Genomic DNA, 22,709 nt, shown 5'->3' on the forward strand with positions numbered 1-22,709 from the left:
TGTCTCAGTGTATGGACATTTATTTGTTAGTAAGTTCACGAATAAGAAACTTTGTTTCAGTGTATGGTCATGTATTTGTTAGTAATTCAACCAAGAAGAAACTTTTTTTCAGTGTATGCCTGTACAAAATAAAGGGGCGGACTTCGGGCGAAATCCCTATACGTTTCTAGTAGATTCTTGGCGTAAAATTATTTAGTCGTGTGTCCGTGTATTTTAATGCAAGTTTTGCACTCAAAATCCGATTTAGTTATTATTTAACACTAAATCTTGAGTATAAAACAATGAATTACTTCAAACACACATGAATAAGTATTGCCTTCGACGCTGTGAAACTGTTGTTGTTTACTATAGACTATAATCCATTGACTAAGACACTGATTTTCATTTAAAACTTGCATTTTAGATTACGAAAACTGAAAGTAACCTGAAAATTAATACCGGAAATAAATAACAACGGTGCGTCCTGCCAAATATTCCCGACAAAAAAACTGTAAACACTAAATCGGCTGTTTTGCGCTTACCCGAACCTGATTTTGTCCTGACACGAGGAAATTTTGGTCGCGAAGAATGTAAAGCATTGAAAAACCTTCAAAAAAGGCGACGTTGACGTTGCAGGTTTAAATTATATGTAAAAGAACGTCAGAAATAGAGAAAATTCAGAAGTAAACAAAAAAAGTAATATGAGCGACCAAAATGTATGTGCGGGCGCAAAAAAAGAGTTGTTTTTTTTAGTTCTTTTTCCGTTTTTCGAATTTTAGGTGCGGCTACTCCGACGAACAAATGATCAATTTTTTGAGGCCTAAGGACACTAATTGGGTTATCATAACATCAACCACTTATAGCAAGTGAACTAAACTAAGCCCAGTCGGCAATAAATAATTGACTTCCACTCGGTCAATATATACAATACTGTGCTACAGTATTTGACTCACCGATTAGCCTCAAAGGCTATCAACGGAATACAAGATCCAGGTTATAATTACTCGCCTTATCTTGCACAAATCTGGCCGGATTTCCCTTTGTGAGCCTTAACCTTTATTTATTCCGGTCAAGAATTTCACAAGATGATCACACGGAAACTATTACTGATAGAAATACATGAACCGCGCTTTCGATCCGTCATTAATAACAGATAACTAGACTTTAACCGAGAAAACATTTGAACTTGCGAGAGTAACATTATAGTTAATACGTATGGTTGTGTATTGACCAACAGAGGGAAAATAAGCCTGAATGATAAGAATAACGCGGACTTGAGGATTCTTACAACCTTTCGGTTCTCTTATGATTAAAGTCTTAACTTTTTTTAAATCTGGTCACCACTAGGAGGAACAAGTATGCGCGATAACAGTTGACAAATACTAGATTGATGAACAATAAGGAAGTACTCATTCTACTGGGAACTTTACTAGTGACTGGAATTAAACCTTATAGCCAATATGATAATTTAATTTAACTTTTATTATTCATGTAAATTATATTCGAAATGCAGAATAAATTGAATAAGCTTTAGTAGGGTAATTCACATTGTTTTTAAGTCGAAAATTTCACATAGTTTTCGCATGTAAAATATTGCGCACATGAAATTAAAATAAACTAAACTTCATGTGAAATATGTATGAATATCCGCCCGTAATATCATATCCATAAATTAAGTAACTATAAAGTGTACGTAAAATCAAACTCAGAGATACAGATTTGTATATGTTGATTATTGATCTGTCGATAGCCATGCATTTTTTACTCTGTATATGTGTGCAATTGTCATAAGTCATGTTGGCCAAATTCATTTAGAGTGTATCATGTGTTTGATTTGAAATAAACGTATGTTCTGATTTTTTTCAATTCAGTTACTCTATATGAATGCTTCAATAACTTTTGTTAATTTGTCATATTGTAATGACAGCAATTCAAATTATCAATCAAATTACAGATGTGCTTTTCGTGGTGTTATTGATAGGAACTTGAGTTGAGGCTCTTAAAAGAGCCGTCATCGTCAAGCGTGGCTCATGGCAACAGGTATATCATATTCAAGATTACCCTAACTAATATATTTGAAAGCAAATCCAGTGAAAGTATCCACGTTTGTTAAGTAAACAGTTAGCGAACTGATCATGACTACAGGTGCTTTATATTGTATGATATATCTAAATATTGTTTTATTTACTGACCTGGTGAAATTGATAGCAGATCCAGTTGAAACCCTTGAACGACTCCTCGGTATTGGCAATCATTACACTCGCGACTTTAAAGTCCGTTTTTGCTTGGCAAAGCCATCTATCCGCTTCTGCGGGATTAGGAACAGGAACGTACTCTTTGCTACTGCCAGTATTAAAGCCCCAGGAGAAAAACGATTGATAATTGCGTCTTCTGTTTCGGAATTTTTCAGCAAACACCTGACCATCGCTTACAATCCTCGAACTAAAATTGCGGTAACGAGACACGAATGTTCCGCTAGATCCCGCAGAAAATTCTCTTCTTTCCAATTCGACGATTAGTTCTTTAATAAAGCTAAATATTTCCGTCGCATACTCCTCTAAACCAGGATTTCTGTCGGGATGCCACCTTAACAATAGTCGCTTAATCAATATCTTTCTATCTTTTTCGCACATCTTAAAAGCTGCAGTTAACAATTCCCTTACTCTTCGGCGATTTTCGTCAAGAGGTCGTGTGATTATATTTTGTGAGTCGTAAAGTTCCACTTCTGTAGAAGTATTTTGAGAATTTGGGGAAACGAAGCGATAAAGTTTGAAAATCGGCACTTCGATGAAACCTCTAGGCTCGCCAGCATTTACATTGTAACGTAACGCTATGTCTAAAGATCCCGCAACCATTTGAATTTGACTCATGATATGTACGTATATATATGCGTTATTTCTATCATCTTCATACTCAATTTCCATTGCTACGAATTCAAATTCATGCGCTTTAAAGGGAACTATTTCATGGAGTAGAAATGGGTAAAAGTCTCGATTAACATAGGTACCAGGCTTTGGAAATACGGAAGAGGGCTTAAAATCGACTTGTGCAATATTACGTCTATCAAGCAGTTCAGCAATATGTTCAGGATCATTCCTGTAGTTCAATATTGCACTCAATATATTACATTTGTCCTTGTCCATGATATGGTCAGTGCATTTTTGTACTAAATCGAAAATTCCGTCCTCCTCAGAAAGAATCATTTTCTCGTCTGTAGTGCCACGCGAGTCAAAGTACAGCTCAAAAGACGAGTTTTCATCGTCACAATTTATCTCTGTTATATAGCATATCCGTTGCAAACTTATCCCATCAAGCACACTGCCTTTATATGACACTTTTGTTCGTAACCCATTCACTTGTTTAATGCGGACATTTCTCAATTTGTTTCTTGATCTATCTTCTAAATCATTTGTTGGCTTTCCCTTGTTACTTAATCCACCCTGAGCACGAATGAGCCTGATTATTCCATTAATAAAACTGTCGCTTCGTAAAAAGTACTGCCATTCATAGGACACAAGTGATTCAACAACTACAATCGATTCTAACGACACTCTTTCACTCACGACTTTGCTTAAGAAGCATGGCTGCATAGAATTTGGCAATGTCTCAAACACTGCAGCTGAGTCTGTAAACTCCTCTATTTCCATTTCATTGAGTTCAAGAAAGTAGTCAATGTCAGTAACATCTTTTATGATTCCCGCGTATGTTTTGTTGTCACAGACAGTGAGACTTGACGATTCCCTCAGTTTCTTTTCTTTGTTTGGGAGAAACAACTTTGCATTTCTATCTCCAAGTGATCCTTCAAGTTTGAACAAAAGTGTGATCGTCTGTGCAACCTTTTTAAGCACCGGCGGTGGCAAACTTTGATCACCGTACTCAGTATGTATTGAATCCAGCACATTTACAAACTGTGATCTACAAACTAGACTCATCGCTCCGAGTTTTTCAAACAAGTCTATGTATTTTCGTAAGGATTTTGGTAGCTGATACAAATATGGCTTGATCTCAGTGCTTTTTAACGCGGAGGTTTCATACACCATATCGGCTCGTACCATAGCTTCGTCAGGTATATGAACAAAATATGAATTCCTTAATTTTATCAACTCCGGGCTGTTTAGATGGTTCATGAAAAAGTCGTAGAGTGGAGTGATAAACTTCAATTCGTCATGCGTCTTAGTAGTTTTCTTTTTGAATACTTCAGTCACATTGTGACTATGCACAATAACTCTTTCTATTGACGGATTTTTCAAAACACCAAGTTCTTCACGACGTTCATCTGACCTGATTTGAATATCACTGTGCAAAATATGTGTACTTGACCAACATATGTCCTGCCATGTGTATGTTGTTGACCCATTAAAACAAATGAACTCATTGGGCTTGCTGAACGATTTGCATATTGCGCTTCTGTCAGTGTTAACTTCATGAGAGTTTACAAACTTTACAATCTTAAGTTCGTCAAGGACGTTTGGGCTAAAGAAACTTTTTTCAGCATTCAAAATAAATGACGTCAGTGTGTGTGATTTTTTTTTCAGTCCGTTTATGTTCCCTTGGACATTTACTGAATCATGTGTAATACATTTGGCGAATTCCAACACTTTTTGTTGTGTTGGCTTTGTGACAAGTCCCAATGCTTCAAGAAATTTTTTCCATACGTCTGTTCTTAAATGATTTGGAAGGAATTCATCATCTGTAAGCATTTCAACAAATACTTTGTTTCTGTGGCTAAAGAATTCGTTAACACGTCGTTCTCGATTTCCAATTCGAATAAATGGAATGTCCGTGAGAAGAAAAGTAATCCTGTCTGTATACCATGTGTTTTCCGACAAACCTGTACAAATATAATCTCGGATATATTCCAGATGTTTCATCTGATGTTCGGGAGGAATTACTTGAAAATTTGGCACAATTATATCTGCATATAGCCGATTAACTTCAAGGCTTGATGAAATATGCTTCAACAGTTTGGAATACTTTTCATAAAACCTCACAAAAGTCGTATTTGTAGCCTCGGCGATTTCTTTCATTCCATCTGGGGGAATTCTTACAGAAAGAACGACAACATCATTTTCGTTCTCAATACTAATTAAATCTCCGTATGCAGTTTCATACAGCGGCAGAGACCGTATCATGTTCACAAGATCGACATCCATATCCATTGCTGTTATTCTTTCTGAAACATATCCAAGAATTTCGACAGCTTCAAAACGTGTTATGGTGTCTTGCAGAGTCTGTTTGTAAAAATTAAGACACTTTATTAGTTCAACTGGATTCGAAACAGACGATATCATTGCCTCTAACCCACGTTTTATTTCAAATTCCATCAGTGTTTCATCAATAAATAACCAGCTTGTGTCTAGTGTAGGAATATTGAGTCTTGAAATAATTCTATGAACATTTTCATAGCCGCTTCCATTTGTATACAGTCTGCAAGATTGCTGCAATGGAATAAGGCATTTTGATGAACACCCGGGTGCTGTGCTATGTGATGGTAGAAAAGGCCAACTTTTGAAACACAAAACATTCGCAATGAATTGGTCCACCGAAAACACTTTATTGCAGTTGATTGACTTCTCGTGCAAAAATCTGAAAAACATCTTCAGGTCAAAATTCATGTCTTTGAACTGAAACGATGCAACTGCTAAATCATTTCCAACATGGAAATCAGTTTCATTATATGAGGAAGGAAGCCTATTACGTAGATCGTGCACACTTAACTGTTTTAACATTCCAGATTGAAAGAGATACACCTTGATCTCAAAATAATTCACTATGTCTCTGTGCATGAATTCATTTGAAGACCCGGGTAACAAGGGAAAGTATCTTGAACAAAATACCGGCTTATTTGAATCAAACATTTGAATTACGTTGTCTTCTGTAAGACAGAGTGGCAGCCAAATTGTCATTTCTTGAAACCGACTAGACTGAAGAAGGAATGGAATTAACTTTCTGAAATGATCAACCGACATAAAGCATGATTGCTCTATCTTTTTACCGCATATCTGCACATTAGTTTCACGAATGTACTTCAATGCTAAATTAGGTGTGCAACTTAAAACTTTCACGTTCACTTCCTCAATCAAATTTTTAACGACGTCGGGACATTCTACAATTTTCATTCCGATTCTCAACATTATAGACTTCACCGGGTCTTGTTGTAAATTCAGCTCATCGTGTGTCGAATGCATTCTGTTAAAAACACCACCTGTCTTATCGTCTTCACTACGAGCTAAATGCGTCCATTCCAATTGTAAACCATGCGGTTTATCTTGAGAATCAGATGTGAGCAGAATCGGAAACAATTTACACTCTTTTTCCAGAATCATTTTGTATACATTTTGTACGAAGTATTTCCACTTACCGTCTGTTGCAAGTAAACATCTTGGAAAGTTGTTATTGTATAGCCTCAGTCTTTTCTTGAGTTTTGCCAGATTCATACCTTCCTCAGAAAGACCACAAAGTATGTTCTGTACTTCAAGGAGTGATGTACAAAATGCTTTCGGTAATAAAACGGACAACAAGTATTTATTCCATGTTTCGCCCACGCTGCTGCTGGTTAAGTTCTGTCGTCCCCGATCTACTGAAAAATGGCCATTCACGTGAAAAGGAAGATCTGTTCCTATAGGCAATGGTAAAAAACAGAAAGCCTTATGAGCTTGTGTTAGGTCGGATACTTCTGATTCGAACACCGGTATGGATATTCCTACTGTTGGCATTAAGCCAAGATCCCTATCGGCGAATGCCGGCCTAAGTTTACATGAAGTGTCTTTTTCGTCTGGTTTAGTATCACTTGAAAACTGATTGCATACAAGCCATCGTTTGCACCGACCCTTATTTTCAACAATAAACAGATTGTACGTCACAGAAAAAGGATCCTCTAAAATGTTTTTATACTTATCATTCATATTATTTTTACAACGAATCCTAACATTATCAAAATATTGCTTTCTTTTCATTTCATCCGAATCCGTCAATTTTGCTTCCACGCTAAACTCGTTGCGTACCTCGCCATCTATATAAGTTGAAATTGCTATTGATTTAAGGTTTTTCAAAAACTGAAGACATGTACTTGCCTCCTCTTGAAGAAAACCAAGTAATTTATCAATCTCGGAATCACTAATACAATGCACGCTTATTTCTGACTTTTCTTGTCGCAATGGTAAACGAAACATTGTTCCAACATTGAACTCGATTTCTGGATATCCTTTCAAAATATCCTTAAGTTCGTCATCCATTTTGTCGAGGTTACATCTAATACCGGGTTCACCTGTTTCAGGGATATCCTTAAACAAAGGATCAAATATACAAAGAACTCCTTCTTTTCCTAAGCCAGGACCCTTAGTGTAAAACGACGGTGTGTCTGTGATATGATAAACTGCGTTAAACCCCAATCCGTATTGTCCCGTTTTAGTTGGATCATCGGATTTGCTACCTATTCCTAAATTTCTTATGCCATCGAAATCATCATCCGTAAAATGCGAATTATTGTAGATACACAATGCCGGTCCTATCGTTTGATTTTGTCCTATTGAATGTGTTATTTTCTGCGTTCTGAAGAATTTTATGAAATTGATTTCGGTCGCACCAGCGTCATCGGCATTTTGAATAAACTCCTTGAATATACTGACATCACTAGGATAATCTATAAGAAGACCATTTAATCTTGTGGTCAGCTGTTCTTTTTGTCCAAAGAAAGATATTCCTCTTGAAAATCCTTTGATTAAACTTGCTTTTTTTGATTTGACCCCAACAGCTTTCGCGATATTTGGTGGCACATCACCGTGCACTAGTCTGACCTTTCTTTGCCAACATACGGCTTGGTCTTCCAAAGCTAGCTCACTTGTAACGGCTAAAACATTCTTTTCATCTGGTGCAACAATGAAATCCTTATACTGTTGCAGATTCTCAATCGTTATATTTTCGCGTTCCATTACTGAATGTAAATTTCTAAGTAAATTTATCATTATTTTCACTTCTCTGCATGTTTTTTCTTTCCATAACAAACTTTTTGTTTTCATGACTGCAATTATATCTTCTATGCCGAAGTGTTCTTTAACACCTAATTTTCTAAACAATCGTAACTTTAAATCCGACATATTATGCAAAACGCACAGTTCCGGGAAGCAATCTGTGTCCATATGCATAGCTACTTGTTTCACGTGGTAAAATGTTTTGCCGATCAAAATGATTTTTTTATCAAACACATCTTTTATCTTTTTATCGACGCATTGTAGGTTTTCTATTAACGATGGTTTCGTCAACACGTTATCCAGTTCAGAATATACCTGATGCACTATCTGTTCAGTCATTACGTTAAAACTAAGCTCGGGGCATTTATATTCGTCGGCTAACACATTTAACTGCTGCAGCAACACATTTGCAGTTAAGTTTTCCTGCGATCTTATGCCTAATAGTTCTGATAACGCTTGACTTATTTCACATCTGCTGTCTACTACGCATTCAACTGAACCAATTGCATACATTAAGCGGCTTTCATATAATGTACAAGGCCTCCCAATCAGAACTTTAACAGTTTGTTTCGGTATCTTGTGCTCGTGGCACAAATCATCTGTGATAGTCTTCATGTCTTCTCTATTTTCGGATTGAAATGAGAATAGCCATTCTGGCAGTCTTGTTTGCACCGGAAGTATAGATAAACCTCCAATTTCTGTAATAAGCGATGTTTTTATATTTGATATTCGTGTATTCATGTAAAATAACAATGCATCTATACGTGACATTGTACATTCCGAGCATTTCTGTGATATGATTTCTACACTTTTACATCTGTCTATCAATAATTCTTCAGTCAACGTATCACACATCATGCCTAACTCAACCAACCTGTTAAGTAATTTGCTATCTCTAAATTCCTCTGTCTTAATCACAAATCGTTCTTCTTCTTCTGAGAATAGTCTCGCCAATTCTGAATAAGGGTGTATAAGTTCATCGATTTTTCTAAGACGTTCATTGGGTTGAGTGGGAATACAGGAAACACGTTTTAACTTTTCTTGAACGGTTCTGTTTTGGTACGAGATTGCATGCAATAGCATGACATTACGCACATCCGTTTTTCCTATCCAATATTCACTGTTCATATTATCCAACAGATGAATAATCAACATTTCCTCTGTTATGACAACATCCAGAATGTCACTAGCATCGCGATTATAATGCACGAGTTTATCAAACTGTTTCCTAGGCAAATTCACGACAATCCTACTGTTAGTGATAGGAACACATTTTACAAATTCAAAAGCATTTGCATATAACGTTTCATTGTTTCGTATTTCGTCGTTTAGCACTAATATACCGCTGAACGGTAAATACAGTTGACTTTCATTACTTCTGAATACATGTGGATCATCTTGCAAGACGGTGATGTAAAATGCTTTAACAAACTGCTCAACTGCTTGTTCCCCAGAGTCTGGCCAAGTTCCGTAATATTGTGTGTCAGATGCAGTCTGATCAAATGCATAAAATTCGGCTAGGAAACGCAAGTACTTAATAAATGATTGAACGGTGCACTTTGAAAGTAAAGAGTCGTTCCAATGATACGAATTGTCGGTTTTATCATCTTCTGTGGCAATAGATAAACCTCGTCTATTTTGTGTAACGCTGAAGAAGCCATTTATATGGAAAGGCAAATTTGTAATCACTGGTAAAGGCATAAAACAGAACAAATGCCCTTCATTATAGAAACCATGACCTATTTCAGACAATGAACGATGTACTCCCTTATCAGAATAGATATCTGGAATTGCTATTGCCGATACAGGAATAGCTGTTTCATCGGTACACTGGAGTGTGTCTTCTGGACATTTATACCAAGATATGACAAATCGTGTATCATTATTATCTGTTGTGCTTGCCTCGAAAAGCTCTGAACTAGAGACCTGTGTTACAAGTGAGACAACTTGAACATGTTCAACTGTTTGATGTGTCTGCGAACACAGTTTCAATACTGAGAATCTGTCCTTAAGACTAGATGTATCACCTATTATGCTTTTATTCATCTCAAACACAGGCTTTACATCGTCAGAAGAGACATAATCTTTCCGCAGGTGGAAAATTCTTATAGTCGTCACATTTTGTGAAAATAGAAGCAAGTCTCCTGCATGTTTTCTCAACATTTTAAGAAGCCCAAAAACTTCATCCTTGTTATAAACCTTTTTTGAAATCTCGCTTTTATCGGCCTGGACTGCAGTTCGAAGCTGCAGACGAAATAGAGTTCCTTCAAATGGTGTAAATGAATCACCTACGATCGAACAGCCGAACAATCCTTCAAAAGGCATAAACTGATCGACATGCCTTTTTACCAATGTGCGTTTCGACAAAGGTAACTTGATGCCCCTTTTGGGGTTGTTCTCGTCCAAATACCGCTCATGTGGATCGAAAATGACCATATTTTGACCTGATACAAGACTGGGAACATCTGTTACATTATAAACGGAACAAAATCCTAGTCCGAATTTTCCAATTGTTGAAGTGTCATGTTGTTTTGTTCCTTCGTTTATGCGTGTAATGTTTTTGAAATCATCTTCGGAGAATGTTGTGTTATTGTAAACAAATAACGAAGCTCCTTGACACTCTGACATTTCTTTGCTAATAAGACGTTTTCTATAACCAATGTGGTCCCGTTCGTCGTAAAGAAAGCTTATTTCCGTGGCGCCTGCATCGTCAGCGTTTTGAATGAGTTCTTTAGGCACAGAGAGACCATCTACATAGTCCTCTTTCAAAAGCCGATTAAGTCGTGTTGTCAAACGTTCGTTTTGACCCCAATCTTCGATATCTTCAGCGTCCATTAATGATTGACGTGTGACCGACTTTACCCCAAGTTTCATTGCATGTTCTATACACGATGGATGAACATATTTGAACTTTTCTTCTTCATCTGAATCATCAGACATGTCTCTTTCTTTGTCATATACACATTTTGAAATGCAATCAAATTTAATAGTATTTTCGTCAATTGTGTCTATCATTATTAGCACATTTCGTTTCATCCACTCTATGTCGGCTTCATCGTTTGTATTTAGCGTTGCTAACTTTTCTAAAACATCTCTGACGAGCTTCTTGTCATAAGAAACAACAGCTAAATCAACTCCATCAGCTGGGTACTTCTTCTGTATCTCTTGCAGGAGTTGCGTTAGTACACGTCTATCTTGAATGGGGTGACTTCCTAGGGATTCCAAAAGGTTATGTACGTTGTGGAACTCGTCGGGAATGTATTCAAAGTAAGGACTAAGAAGGATATCACCAACATTTTGCTTCAGGATTGTGCGTGACGGCCTTGTGAATCCCTTTTCGGTCCAGATTAAGGCCGTTTCTTCAAATATCTCTTTTTTAATTACAACATCGTCTTTCTGCCTCGCCAACTCTGAGTATATAGCTTTTGTCACTTTTGCGACATCATATTTGGTATCAACGAACCTTCCCTTTACAACGTTGAGGTTTTCAATGAGGTCCTCTATGGAAGGCGGTTTTGTCCATTCATAAAATTCTGCAAGCTCTTTGCAATAAGAACGTATCAGTGGTTTTATTGAACCGATCAGCATACTGTATCGAGAATCTCGTAGATCAGTTGGACAATAAAGGTGTTTTAAATCTTTAATTAGCAATGCTCTGGGGTACTCTACATTGCCGATGTCATTGTTTATACATGGAAAGCACTGTAGTGTCCGTAACGCTTCTCCAAGGCTTGTTGTTTTGTTCCTAACATGCACGATGTTCTGAAGTAGATTTGGATTACTCTCGATAGTGTTAAGAAGAGCTTTGGCTTTATCATTGATTTCAGCTTCGAATACACCGCTTGAATTAAATGAATCTAGAACTTGTGCGATGCTGAAAAGGTCATCTGCGCTGACACACTTAGCGGATTTCAATCCAATTGCTCTTAAACCATCTAAGAATCGTGTTGGAAAGACCTGTTCTGGAAGAAATACATCTTGTTTTAAAAATAGCTTCTTCAGGTTTGCATCTGTGTGATCAAAGAAATTCGATGCTCGTTTTAGTTTGCTATCATGTTTGATAAAAGCTATGTTTGATGCCATTTGAATTATATCTGTCTGTGGTTTAAACATCATTGTATTTTTCAGAAAGAACTTCATAAAGACGTATGTGTCGGATGCGTACCCACTTTTAGTTATCTCTTGCATTTTTATCTTTACAAATTTCTCGGTGGTCAATTCAAGGATATCACACATTGTTATCAGTCTCCTGTTCGTCTTGTCCCGTTTAAAACACTCAATTGGTATATCAATATCTCGAGGTAGTTCATTTTCAGTCTTTTCATCGATGAAAACACTTGCCATTTTCAGCCGAGCATATTTCTCGCATCCCTTTGTTTTTGATATCATTTTGAATATCTCAAGCTCCTCTAGAAAAGACATTCTGTAATCTTCTTCACTGCAACATAAGTATTTCACGAAGTCTTTCCGTGTTTCGTCATCTGCTTTGCTATTGAATATAGTACTAAGAGCCAAAACATTGTCCTCTTCAATTGTATCGAAACATCTTCTGAGTTCGTAGTGGTTCAGCTGAGAAACATATCCATTCAAATATGTTTTCGGCAGCCAGTTCGGTAGATCCTCAAGCACGGTTATTCCTAGAAGCTGCAATGCCTTCTTCACATTTTCATTGAAACCTTTTGTTACATTGTTAAAACGACTCAGGACGAAAGGATATGTTAACGGCACCAGTTTGACAACGTACGTGCCATCAAATGTCCCTTCTTGAAGAAGTGGTAGAAGTCGCAAATCTTTAAAATGTTCTAAACCGTATTTCATAACCAATCTCCAGACCTTTTCAAGCCAAGGTAGACTGAACTTTGAGGAGTTTTTCATTTCTGTGTCTACAAATGCTTGTAGAGATTCCCGCAAGAAAGTAAGAAGTGCGTCGGTGGAAAGGTTTGAAATACGATAGCTCCCTAACACTGAAATAAATTTGCATTCCTATTTTTTTCTTTAAAGAGTACATATATAAATTTCCAATGGTGAAGATACTTGGCCAAATTGGCAAATGGATTGGACATACGCAATGTTTAACCTATGCATTTAGTGAGAAACATTAGAGACTTTTTCATATCTCTCACAAAAGGACCGTTTTATAAGACAAGTGACAAAATATCAGTTCGAAGTTGTTTTTCATATCTACCTTCGGAAATGTTATGCAGAAAAAACTCATTTTTCTTAAAACTTAAGAAAGACTTCTAGACACAAAACTTTAATATTAGAACTTTTGATCTGAGATTTTGTCATCAATCTAATACGACTAGTTTCCAAATATTTACGAAGACAATGGTTCATTCCAAGACAAAAAATAAATAAAAATGTTTCCTAAATTGTCCATCTGTGACAGTGCAGTTAAAAGGTGTTGATATGTTTTATAAATATGTTTATATTATATATATATATATATATTCAACTATGCTATCAACTCTTTCGTTTTTGTCCATAAAAATCACTGATCTATGCAAGCCTTTAAAAAGAAAATATGTGTTAGCTTCCCACTCACCTTCTTCAAGTATAGCCTTGAATGCTTTGCCGCTTTTCGAGGTTCGAGTTGCCATAACGAAACGGTCTTTAAAATCAGGAAAAATCTCAATCTCGTCCACACTTGCAAGGTATATGGCATTCCCTTCGTTTCGAAAACTTACCCATATGCCATTCGCAAGGGGCAATAATTCCAGTCCTTGCAGTCGATCAAACTGTTTATCAGCTGAGATGTAAACTAAAAGGTCTGTTTTCATCTCATCAGCGAGGCATTGGTACGCGTTCGATTCTTGTAGAAAGTTAGTAATCAGATTCGGCGAGACACAAATAACTGACGTGGTAAAAACCATCTGCAAAGTTTTCAATGAAATTTCATCAAGTTCAGCATAAGACTTTCCCATTCGTATCATAGAGGATCTCACTGACGTTTTAATTTCTTCTGTGTCAAACGTGGCAGTTGTTCCAAATACGCATTTCTGACACACATCCCATCGCCCAACATCATTTGCAAAAACAACACATTCGGTTTGCATACATTTTATGCTTTTTGTCGCAAAACTTTTCCAATTCTCATTAACATTGTCAAGATCTGGTACAAGGCCATACACCCTCTTTACATCCTTCTCTGAATTTCCAGAAATATTACTTCTACTGACTGCAGCGTTGTACATTAATCGGTAGGCTCGCGGCAGTACTTCAGATGTCATAAGGTGATTCCAATGGACATTTTTATCGTACTGCTGTTGGTTTTTATCTTCATCAGTTTCCCATTTTAAGTGGTGTCGATTGGAGCTAAGGGCGAAGAACCCGTTTACATGGAATGGTAACCCTGTTAGTTTCGAGCCTTCTTTCGGAAGAGGCAGGAAACAGAATATATGACCATTGAACTGAGAAGTCGTTGTCATAGGAGCAGCAACGCCAACATATGGACTTAGACCAATGCTTTCATCGTTCATAAGTCGGTTAAGCTCATCCGAAGCCGATTCACTAACAACGTAATTGACAACAAGCCAAGTAGTATTTGAACTCGAACTTCCGTCAAAGAAACATTCAATGGGAACTTCCATAATTAAAGAAATGTCGGCGCTTTCAGGTGTCATACTGCTCACTTTGTCTGCAAATGCAGCTCTCTGTGCCAAGCATTTTACGCCAGAGTCCGCTATTTTAACCTTTGCATAAACTTTTCTCTCTTGCGGCTGGGACTGATTATCCGTAAACAATGTCACCTCCGAAAGACTTTTCAAGAAAAGGAGGATGCTAGATGAATCCTGTTGAAACGCCCTGAATAAATTCATTACTTTTTCCACAGTGTACACGTTGTCTGATAGCGTATTCGGAATTTCGCGGAGAGGAAACCAGAACAGCGTTCCTCTGAAATATCCGGATGACAGTGTTTCTCGATTGAAGCCAAATTTACCATCAAGTGCTTGTATAAAAGCGTTTGTATCAAACCCTTCCATTTCGCCTAGATCTCCTATTTCCATTGTTGCCGGTTCGCAGCCAGCCGGATGAAGCGGGTCCATCAACAGCATGCGTTTCCCACTGATTATGCAGGGGTTATCTGTAAATATAGATATTACATTTGCTATTACTTTGTAATGCAATGAAAACTACCGACAATAGACAAATTGCGTGTGTGTTAGAGGCTTCCATTTATGTTACCAAAACGCTAATATTATCAAAACGCTAAAATATAAAAGTAGCCTGTCAAGAAAAACATGGCATAGTGTTTATATATAATCTAATTTGTTATAATTAAGTAAAAGGTACAAAAGCCGAAGGTGTTAAAGGCCTACGGTACAAGGCAAATTGCGTCGGGCGCTCAACTGCATCAGTGGACTGTTCAAGTAGTCTCTTCGAAAACAATTTAACTGATTTCTATCAACTCTGTGATGTTTATATTGTGTCTTTCGTTCAGTGTCTTTATTGCCCTAGCCTTTTAATAGGTGTATGCTTATGTTTTATGACCTGAAGGCCGCAAATCGGAATACTTAAGTACCGCAAATCGAAATCAGGCATCGTCGATCAATCCTTGTTCTTGAGATGAGACAGTCAAACGAATTAGTGGGTTGTTGTATCAAAGTGGGGCCGTACGTTGTTTTGCGGTTTAAATAGTGCACATTAAAAGACCACTTTATTTAAATACGTTAATAAGATTGCAACGTCAATGTGAATTTTCTAGCTAACCGAAGAAGCTTAAATAAATCTTGGCGATGACCGAGGCGAATAGGTAATTAATAATTATAGATAATAACGCAAAAAAATGGAAATGTTGACTACCATTTACCTACTACAAAACGTCAAAACGTCCATAGCCAATATCGGGTTTATTTTAATTAATTTTAAACTAGCAATAAACATTTGATCGATATGAAAGCAATTTTCAAATCATTTTCCTAATAGGTATACGTTTGTCGGTGACTATTATAAAACTACTTAATTGTATTAAAAATTCATCATTTTACTTTGCGTTTTATTAGATAATGACAGTCAATTATCGGCTACTGTTTACAATCAGGCTTGTTGCGCCTACAGCATTTCAACGCTTTTAGCTCTTTCAATACTAATGGGCTTGCCCCTGCAGTTTTAGTTGTATTTTTTATCATATCAACAAAAAGTTTCATCATTTTCAAGCTTAAGAAAATTGTAACAAAATATTTCAATAATATGAACAAACCTGTTAAATGAAAAACTGATTTGAACCCGAGTCCGAAACGTCCGACTTTTAGTATGTCAAACTTTTTTACACTGTTATATATCATGATGATTCCTTTCCAGTCTTTTTCAGCAAATTCGGCATCGTTGTGAACGCACATGGCTGGAGCCTACAGTTATAGCAGTTGTCATCATAATCAATAATGGTATCCGCATTGTTGTTATAAGTATATATAAATGATCGTCAGATGAATTAACACATTAAAGATGCACTTTTACATCCAAATAAGATTTACCACAATTCATAATATTGTTTTAATAATCCAAAAAGGATTAATAAATAGTGGAAAACAATGATTCTTATGAAGGACACTGGGTTTAATTTGAAAGAAATGAGCATAAAACACGGTAGTTCAACCTTTTGAGACTATAGTAGACCACAGTTATTCTTTTAGCATTCACCAATCATTTAATATTTTTGCGGATTCTGCTATTTACTACACAGTTAAAATCTTCTTATCAATAGTTGATATTTTCCATAAATGTATTATTAAGTAAGTAGTTAAAGGCTTATTAGTCAAAATGGATGTTTGTTATACATGTGAATGCATTGATTTTAAATAATAGTGTCGCTTAAATAATGGTCATCCCTGTTATTATCACTTTCGTAGTTGTCATTCGACTGATATCTCTATCATGTACATGTATAAGGTTCCATACAAAACTCTGAAATTGGTTGTCAGTGGCCGCACCAATTACTAAATGTACAATATTATACCTGAAAGTATTTCTTGCATTGTGCAGGACTTGTTTCGTCCGTCCTGTTAAGTCTTCTCTCGTCCAGAAGTATGCCCATCGTTCTTGCCCCTGCATCCTCGGCGTTTTGTATCAGTTCCTTGAAGACAAACATTCATATTGTAAGAAGGAATAAAATAATTATTTTGGCCAGAGTAATGAGCCATGCTAAACATGTGCATATCGTCATAGAACAAAAAATGTATGTCCTGCTGATTTGAATGTCTTGGAACAGTTCTGGGTTTATGGCCAATATCAAGATTCATTCGTGATGACGCTGGCGCCTGCGCCGATGATGACAAAATGCTGTCACAATATGTGTATGAAAAATAACAGAAACAAGCTCAGTAGCCAAAAGTTTAAACATAAACCCCCTTTAATTTAACAGGGTACATGCCAAAGACTTAGAAGACAAAAACAAAAAAATACAAAATATAAACATGGAACAAAAGCACAAAACTCTACAAAGAACACAGTGAAAACTTATTTTATACCCTGAAATCAAATGACGAAAAACATATCCTCATCTATAAATGTAGCACAATATTGTAGAATATCGTTTGTTGGATTGATTTTTATTATCGTAAACGGAAAATGAAGAAACGTTTTAAACCTTCAATATTTGTCCTCCATCTGGATATTCTGCTAGAATATACTTCAGTTGTTCAATAACAGTCGGCTGTTTGAAACTTGATATGACTGGTTTCTTCTTTTTGACCACGTCTGCCTCCATGTCTTGACTGGTTGATTTCCTCTTCCCCTTCCGTCTGCCGTCACTTGTTGAAGCTGAAAAGATTAATCACGTGAATTATCAAGCAATAAGCTTTAAATAAATCCGATATTGTCACTTATTGCTAGGGAAGTCACTGTTGCTTAGAAAAAGGCACCTAAATACGGTCGTGGGTGCCAACATTATATAAAATGTACAGGACCTCTTCACAATATTTATGTGAAAAAAAACTACAGAAACAAGCTCAGTAGCCAAACGTTTAAACATAAACCCCGTTTATTGACACAGGGTTAACACTGACAAAGAACACAAAAACATAAAAATCTCAAACAAAGATACAATCTGGAGATTTTTCGAAAAAGTTTATATAATAAATGTCCTATATAAGTAAACGTAAAACCAGTGACATCTAGAACCTATATTCACTTACGTTTTCAGCCTTCTTTGGAGACTCAGACACAGGAAAGTAAAATTGTTATGCTGTTGTAAAAATGCTATTATAGAATCAAAGATGGTAACAAATGTGGAACCGTAACAAATTACCTGATATCAGGCACACATTTGGTCAAATTAATTACATTTTCGATATTTTGGAAATTTAAGAATTCAGTTTCTGAGCCTCAGTCAGACTAGAAACGAAAATGCTTACAGACCGAGGCCCGCGCCAATTATGCACAAACGGGCACAATGTGAACATACTTTTTAGGGGACTACAGAACAATGGTACATAGAAAATAGCTGACCTTTGGGCAATGTCACTTCGGAAAACACTTTTTAAAGATTGTCCGTACAATGGTCAATGAAAACCAATTGACTTGCATGGCGGGGCCAATTTTGACCCCAGAGAAAGAATCTAAACAATCCATGTAGAGGACTCTAGTCCTTTACGCATGACAAATTTTTCACCCAAGGGTAATGAGTTAAATAGTCTTGTAAGAGGCATTATAGCCAATGCTACATCCAACATATCTGACATGTAGGCTTTGTCGTTTTGGAGTGTATTTTCCAAATATACGTCAATGTTAAAGAGTGACCCTCAGGCTCCAGGGTCATGATTAGAACAATCGAGAAAATGCTGCTTGCCAAAACACTAAGCTAGGGGTATAATAATTTTGGAAAAAAATATAGCATTTATGTTTTCTCTTTTGGTTGCCATGGCAACCAGAGCTCTAAATGGACATATAACAAAAGTATTAGCCATAGTTCATTCTTGTTGAGTTTGATTTTTTTCCAAGCGGCATAAAATATATCGTTTGTAGAAATTGTTAACGATGGACTTTGGACAATCCACCTACCACAAAAGCTAACCTTTGAGAATACCGTGATCAGGTAAGTTTAATGGAATTTAAAGCTGCACTCTCACAGATTGAACGTTTGTCAACTTTTTTTATTTTTTGTCTTGGAACGAGCCAATTTTTGGAAAAATCCATTAAAACCAGTTATGTAAGAGTGCTGACAAAAATAAATCGCAGATTTTTGTATTTAAGTTAAAAAAATTATGTATTATGCATTTTTCTTAACCGGTTTAAGCCATAAAACATTAATTTTCGAACGGAAATATGACAATCGACGATCTGATTTTTTGTCAGCAATCATATATCATTTGTTTGCAGATATTTACGCAATTTTGCCCTTTCCAAGACAAAAAAAAGTTGTAACAATGGCATATCTGTGAGAGTGCAGCTTTAATGTAAGTAATAGATTTAAACACGTGTAGCAATTTATATTAAAAAGTACCTATCACAGTGTATCGTCCACAAACAAAATTTCGGCAAATAATCAGTTGAAAAGGGACCATCACTCAGTAAAATTTGTACTTTGTGAAGAAAGTCAAACCAAAACTTTATTTTATGTTGTTGAACATATGCACTAACAAGTATTAACCTTTGTCCAGCCTGTCATAAATTATCGTCCGGACACCTATTTTGCAAATTATATGTTGAAAGGGGGACATAACAGCATAAAAACACATACAGTTACATGAGTTATTGGCTTGACACCGTTTCCTAAGTTGAACCTGTACTTTATGGTGTTGAAGATGTTTAGCAAATACTATTTAAATGCTAAATCTTTTCCGTCCGTACACCTTTTTTTCGCAATTTCAAACAGGGCCTATAGCCCCGTTAATGATTTGTGGTTTGTAATCAAAATTGAAATTGACCTTTTTTATGCTTTAAACATATGTTCAAATGTATTTTAATCCGTCCAACCTTTCTCAAGTTTTTGTCCTTACACCGCACGTCTGGCTATTTTTTTAAATTTAAATTGGCCGTCAAATATAATTGGATTGCAACCATAGGGACACTTGACTTGTATTACATTGTGTTAAATATGTGTACCAACATTTACACCAGACGCCCGTTTCATGAGCTTTCGTCCGGACAAGACTGACTGCTCACTACCGGCAATCTTACTATTTGGTACCACCTTTCCCCAAACTGTATTTGACGGAGTTGTTGATATTTCAGAATTTATTTTGAAAAAGCCTTGTGTCATTACCGGCAGATTATCAAGTCAATGTGTTTATGAGGAAATCTAGTAGTAGTGTTAGTTGGTATATAGCAAAGTAAATGTAGTATACATTACCAAGTAGAGTTTCACGTTCTTTAAATATATTCAACTATTCTTTTATATCCTTAAACATGTGATCAACCGTAAGTTGAACTTAAACTGTAAGATAAAACACAAACGTAGTTTAAAAACATTCAATAGATTCTTTATCTGCTATTTTGTTTATTAATAATGTTATTCGCTCGATATGTTAAACACTCTAAACTGTAGTCAATCCATTTGTGTTTCGTTATACGATAAAAACACAAGTAGTCGGTACTTTAAACCTTACAATCCCGTGAAAAGAGACAAATAAAATTGAAATCTATACCATATATATGTCTTTCATTTCCTTATCAGTATGCAACACCTGTTCAATGTAACAATATTAACATAGAAGTTTGGTTTTCTTGTTACAAAATACGTGAAATGCACTGATCAGAAAAATACCTTATTTTAGCTAACACTTGATAGTTTAAATTCGTGGATTTATAGCTTTACGGCTATGCATGCGTCCGTTGGCTGCCAAATACCGCCTGAGTCGCCCTACCCCCACTGACCCCCCACCCCCACCCCACCCGCAACAGTGCAGTATAAAAGAGAAATTTGAAAACGTGTTTTACCCCCACCAGTTGGTTAGGAATTAGGCCGAAAGAATAAATTTAGACCACCAGTGTGGTCGTGTAGCTACAATAAATGACACCTTCATTGCTACGATTCTGAAAATTAAGTAACAAAAGACGGACCAGCCTCTGTCTATAAAAGGTCGGTCAGGGTCTGTACACTTCACCTTAGTTTTGATATATACAGTTGAGCACCGTTTATCCGAAATCGTAGGGACCCAACAAAAAATTCTTTGGAATAGCGATGTTTCGGACTAACATTTTTCCGCAAATGACAGAGTTCGCGAATTATAGATGACGTGAAATACTAAGTCGTGAAGATTGCAATGTCGGTTACACGTTACCAATACGATACACTCAGTTTGAGTTATCTTTCGTAAACAAAAGTATTTGTTAATCTAGTGTTTAATAATTTACGAATAATTCGTTATTTTACTTCTTTATTAAAACAACATAAAACCTTTAAAACGAAATGACAGCACATGTATGCATTCGGTTTGTTCGGTATCGGGTTAAGTGAGCAATGCGGCGAACGTATCAGATGATATAGATATTTTCGAATGATATTCAGATTGTGTTAACCAGCAAGTATATACACTCTACATCACCTAAATGAATCGCTCATCTTCTAACATCGACGTTTGTAACATATGCGTGCTCAATGTCATTCTTTAACAAGCGCTTATATAGCTCCATTGTCACCTCAAGCCGATGCCTGAGAGTATTCGCAGTATGGTGTGAAAAAACTTTGACACGAGTTCGAAATAAGAATTGATAAATAGGTGTGAAAAAACAAATCGGGACCGTAATATTTACTTCGGAATAGTGATTATTTCGAAATAGCGATTTCGAAATAAAGACCAACAATTTATTTAACAAAGAAGGAGTAAAATCGGGACGGGAAAATGATTTCGAAATAGCGATAATTTCAGATAAACGGTGTTCGTAAGAACGGTGTTCAACTTCATATATATATATATATAAATGAATGTGAGAAAGGAAATGCGATGATGTTTACTAGCATGCTTTTTTGGACATAAGAATATTAGACTCAATCTTAATTAGTCGTGACCTGAAGCATAATCAACGTTCTGAAAGTAATGAGCAACAGGGGAAATCGATATGTTAATCAAATAAACTTCATATAATTGCAAGTCACCCAACAATTGTTTGTTAAATCGAGGACACTGCAATCAGTGTACACCCAACAGACTCCTGATATATATCGTGTTATGTTTATAAAAATAACTTAACCTATTTGATACCATATTTAGGTTAAGCACAAATATGTTCATCATCATCACCATCATCATCATCATCATCATCATCATCATCATCATAACCACCACCACCACCACCACCACCATCATCATCATCATCATCATCATCATCATCATCATCATCATCATCATAATCATCATCATCATCATCATCATCATCACCACTGGTATTGGTATTTACCCTCCAATTGACCTGTGGCCATATCAACTATACAACATGTCGAAAACTACCACATACTCGAACATAAAAACAAACACCAATCAAAGCACTAAGAGTGCTGAATGCGGCAATGGCTCAATTATATAAAATTATGTCAAACCAATGTCAAAGCATGTTGAGTAACGTCCGTAACTTTCAATGTAGCTCATAAAAAAACTTAATTTGTATATATTATGCATTCTGAACTATCTTCTAACGTACCATTTATAAATGGTGAATAAATCTGCCATAACTAGAACCCATGCATTACAGGATATACTCAATTCTATTTGTTCAGGTGTTGTCAAAAAAATATTACTCAATAGCTCAGAAGGACCCTGTTGGAATATATTTTGTGGAATAAATATTTTAATAATAGAATTATATAGAGATATATATAGTTGA

General features: G+C 36.2%; 1 protein-coding gene across 1 annotated transcript in view; it reads right to left on the bottom strand.

Moving 5' to 3' along the window:
- Positions 1-22,709, bottom strand: part of LOC128240396 (sacsin-like) — a 69,683-nt gene that overhangs the window by 12,250 nt on the left and 34,724 nt on the right. Inside the window, exons 2-6 of the mRNA XM_052957034.1 lie at positions 17,536-17,708; positions 16,906-17,022; positions 16,150-16,297; positions 13,495-15,033; positions 2,172-12,913 (exon numbers count right to left, since the gene is read on the bottom strand). Of these exons, the coding sequence (XP_052812994.1) occupies positions 2,172-12,913; positions 13,495-15,033; positions 16,150-16,297; positions 16,906-17,022; positions 17,536-17,655 (12,666 nt within the window). The 5' untranslated portion in view covers positions 17,656-17,708. The remainder of the gene's footprint in view (positions 1-2,171; positions 12,914-13,494; positions 15,034-16,149; positions 16,298-16,905; positions 17,023-17,535; positions 17,709-22,709) is intronic.

The sequence above is a fragment of the Mya arenaria genome, chromosome 7 (assembly GCF_026914265.1).
Source record: "Mya arenaria isolate MELC-2E11 chromosome 7, ASM2691426v1".
NCBI lineage: Eukaryota > Metazoa > Mollusca > Bivalvia > Myida > Myidae > Mya > Mya arenaria.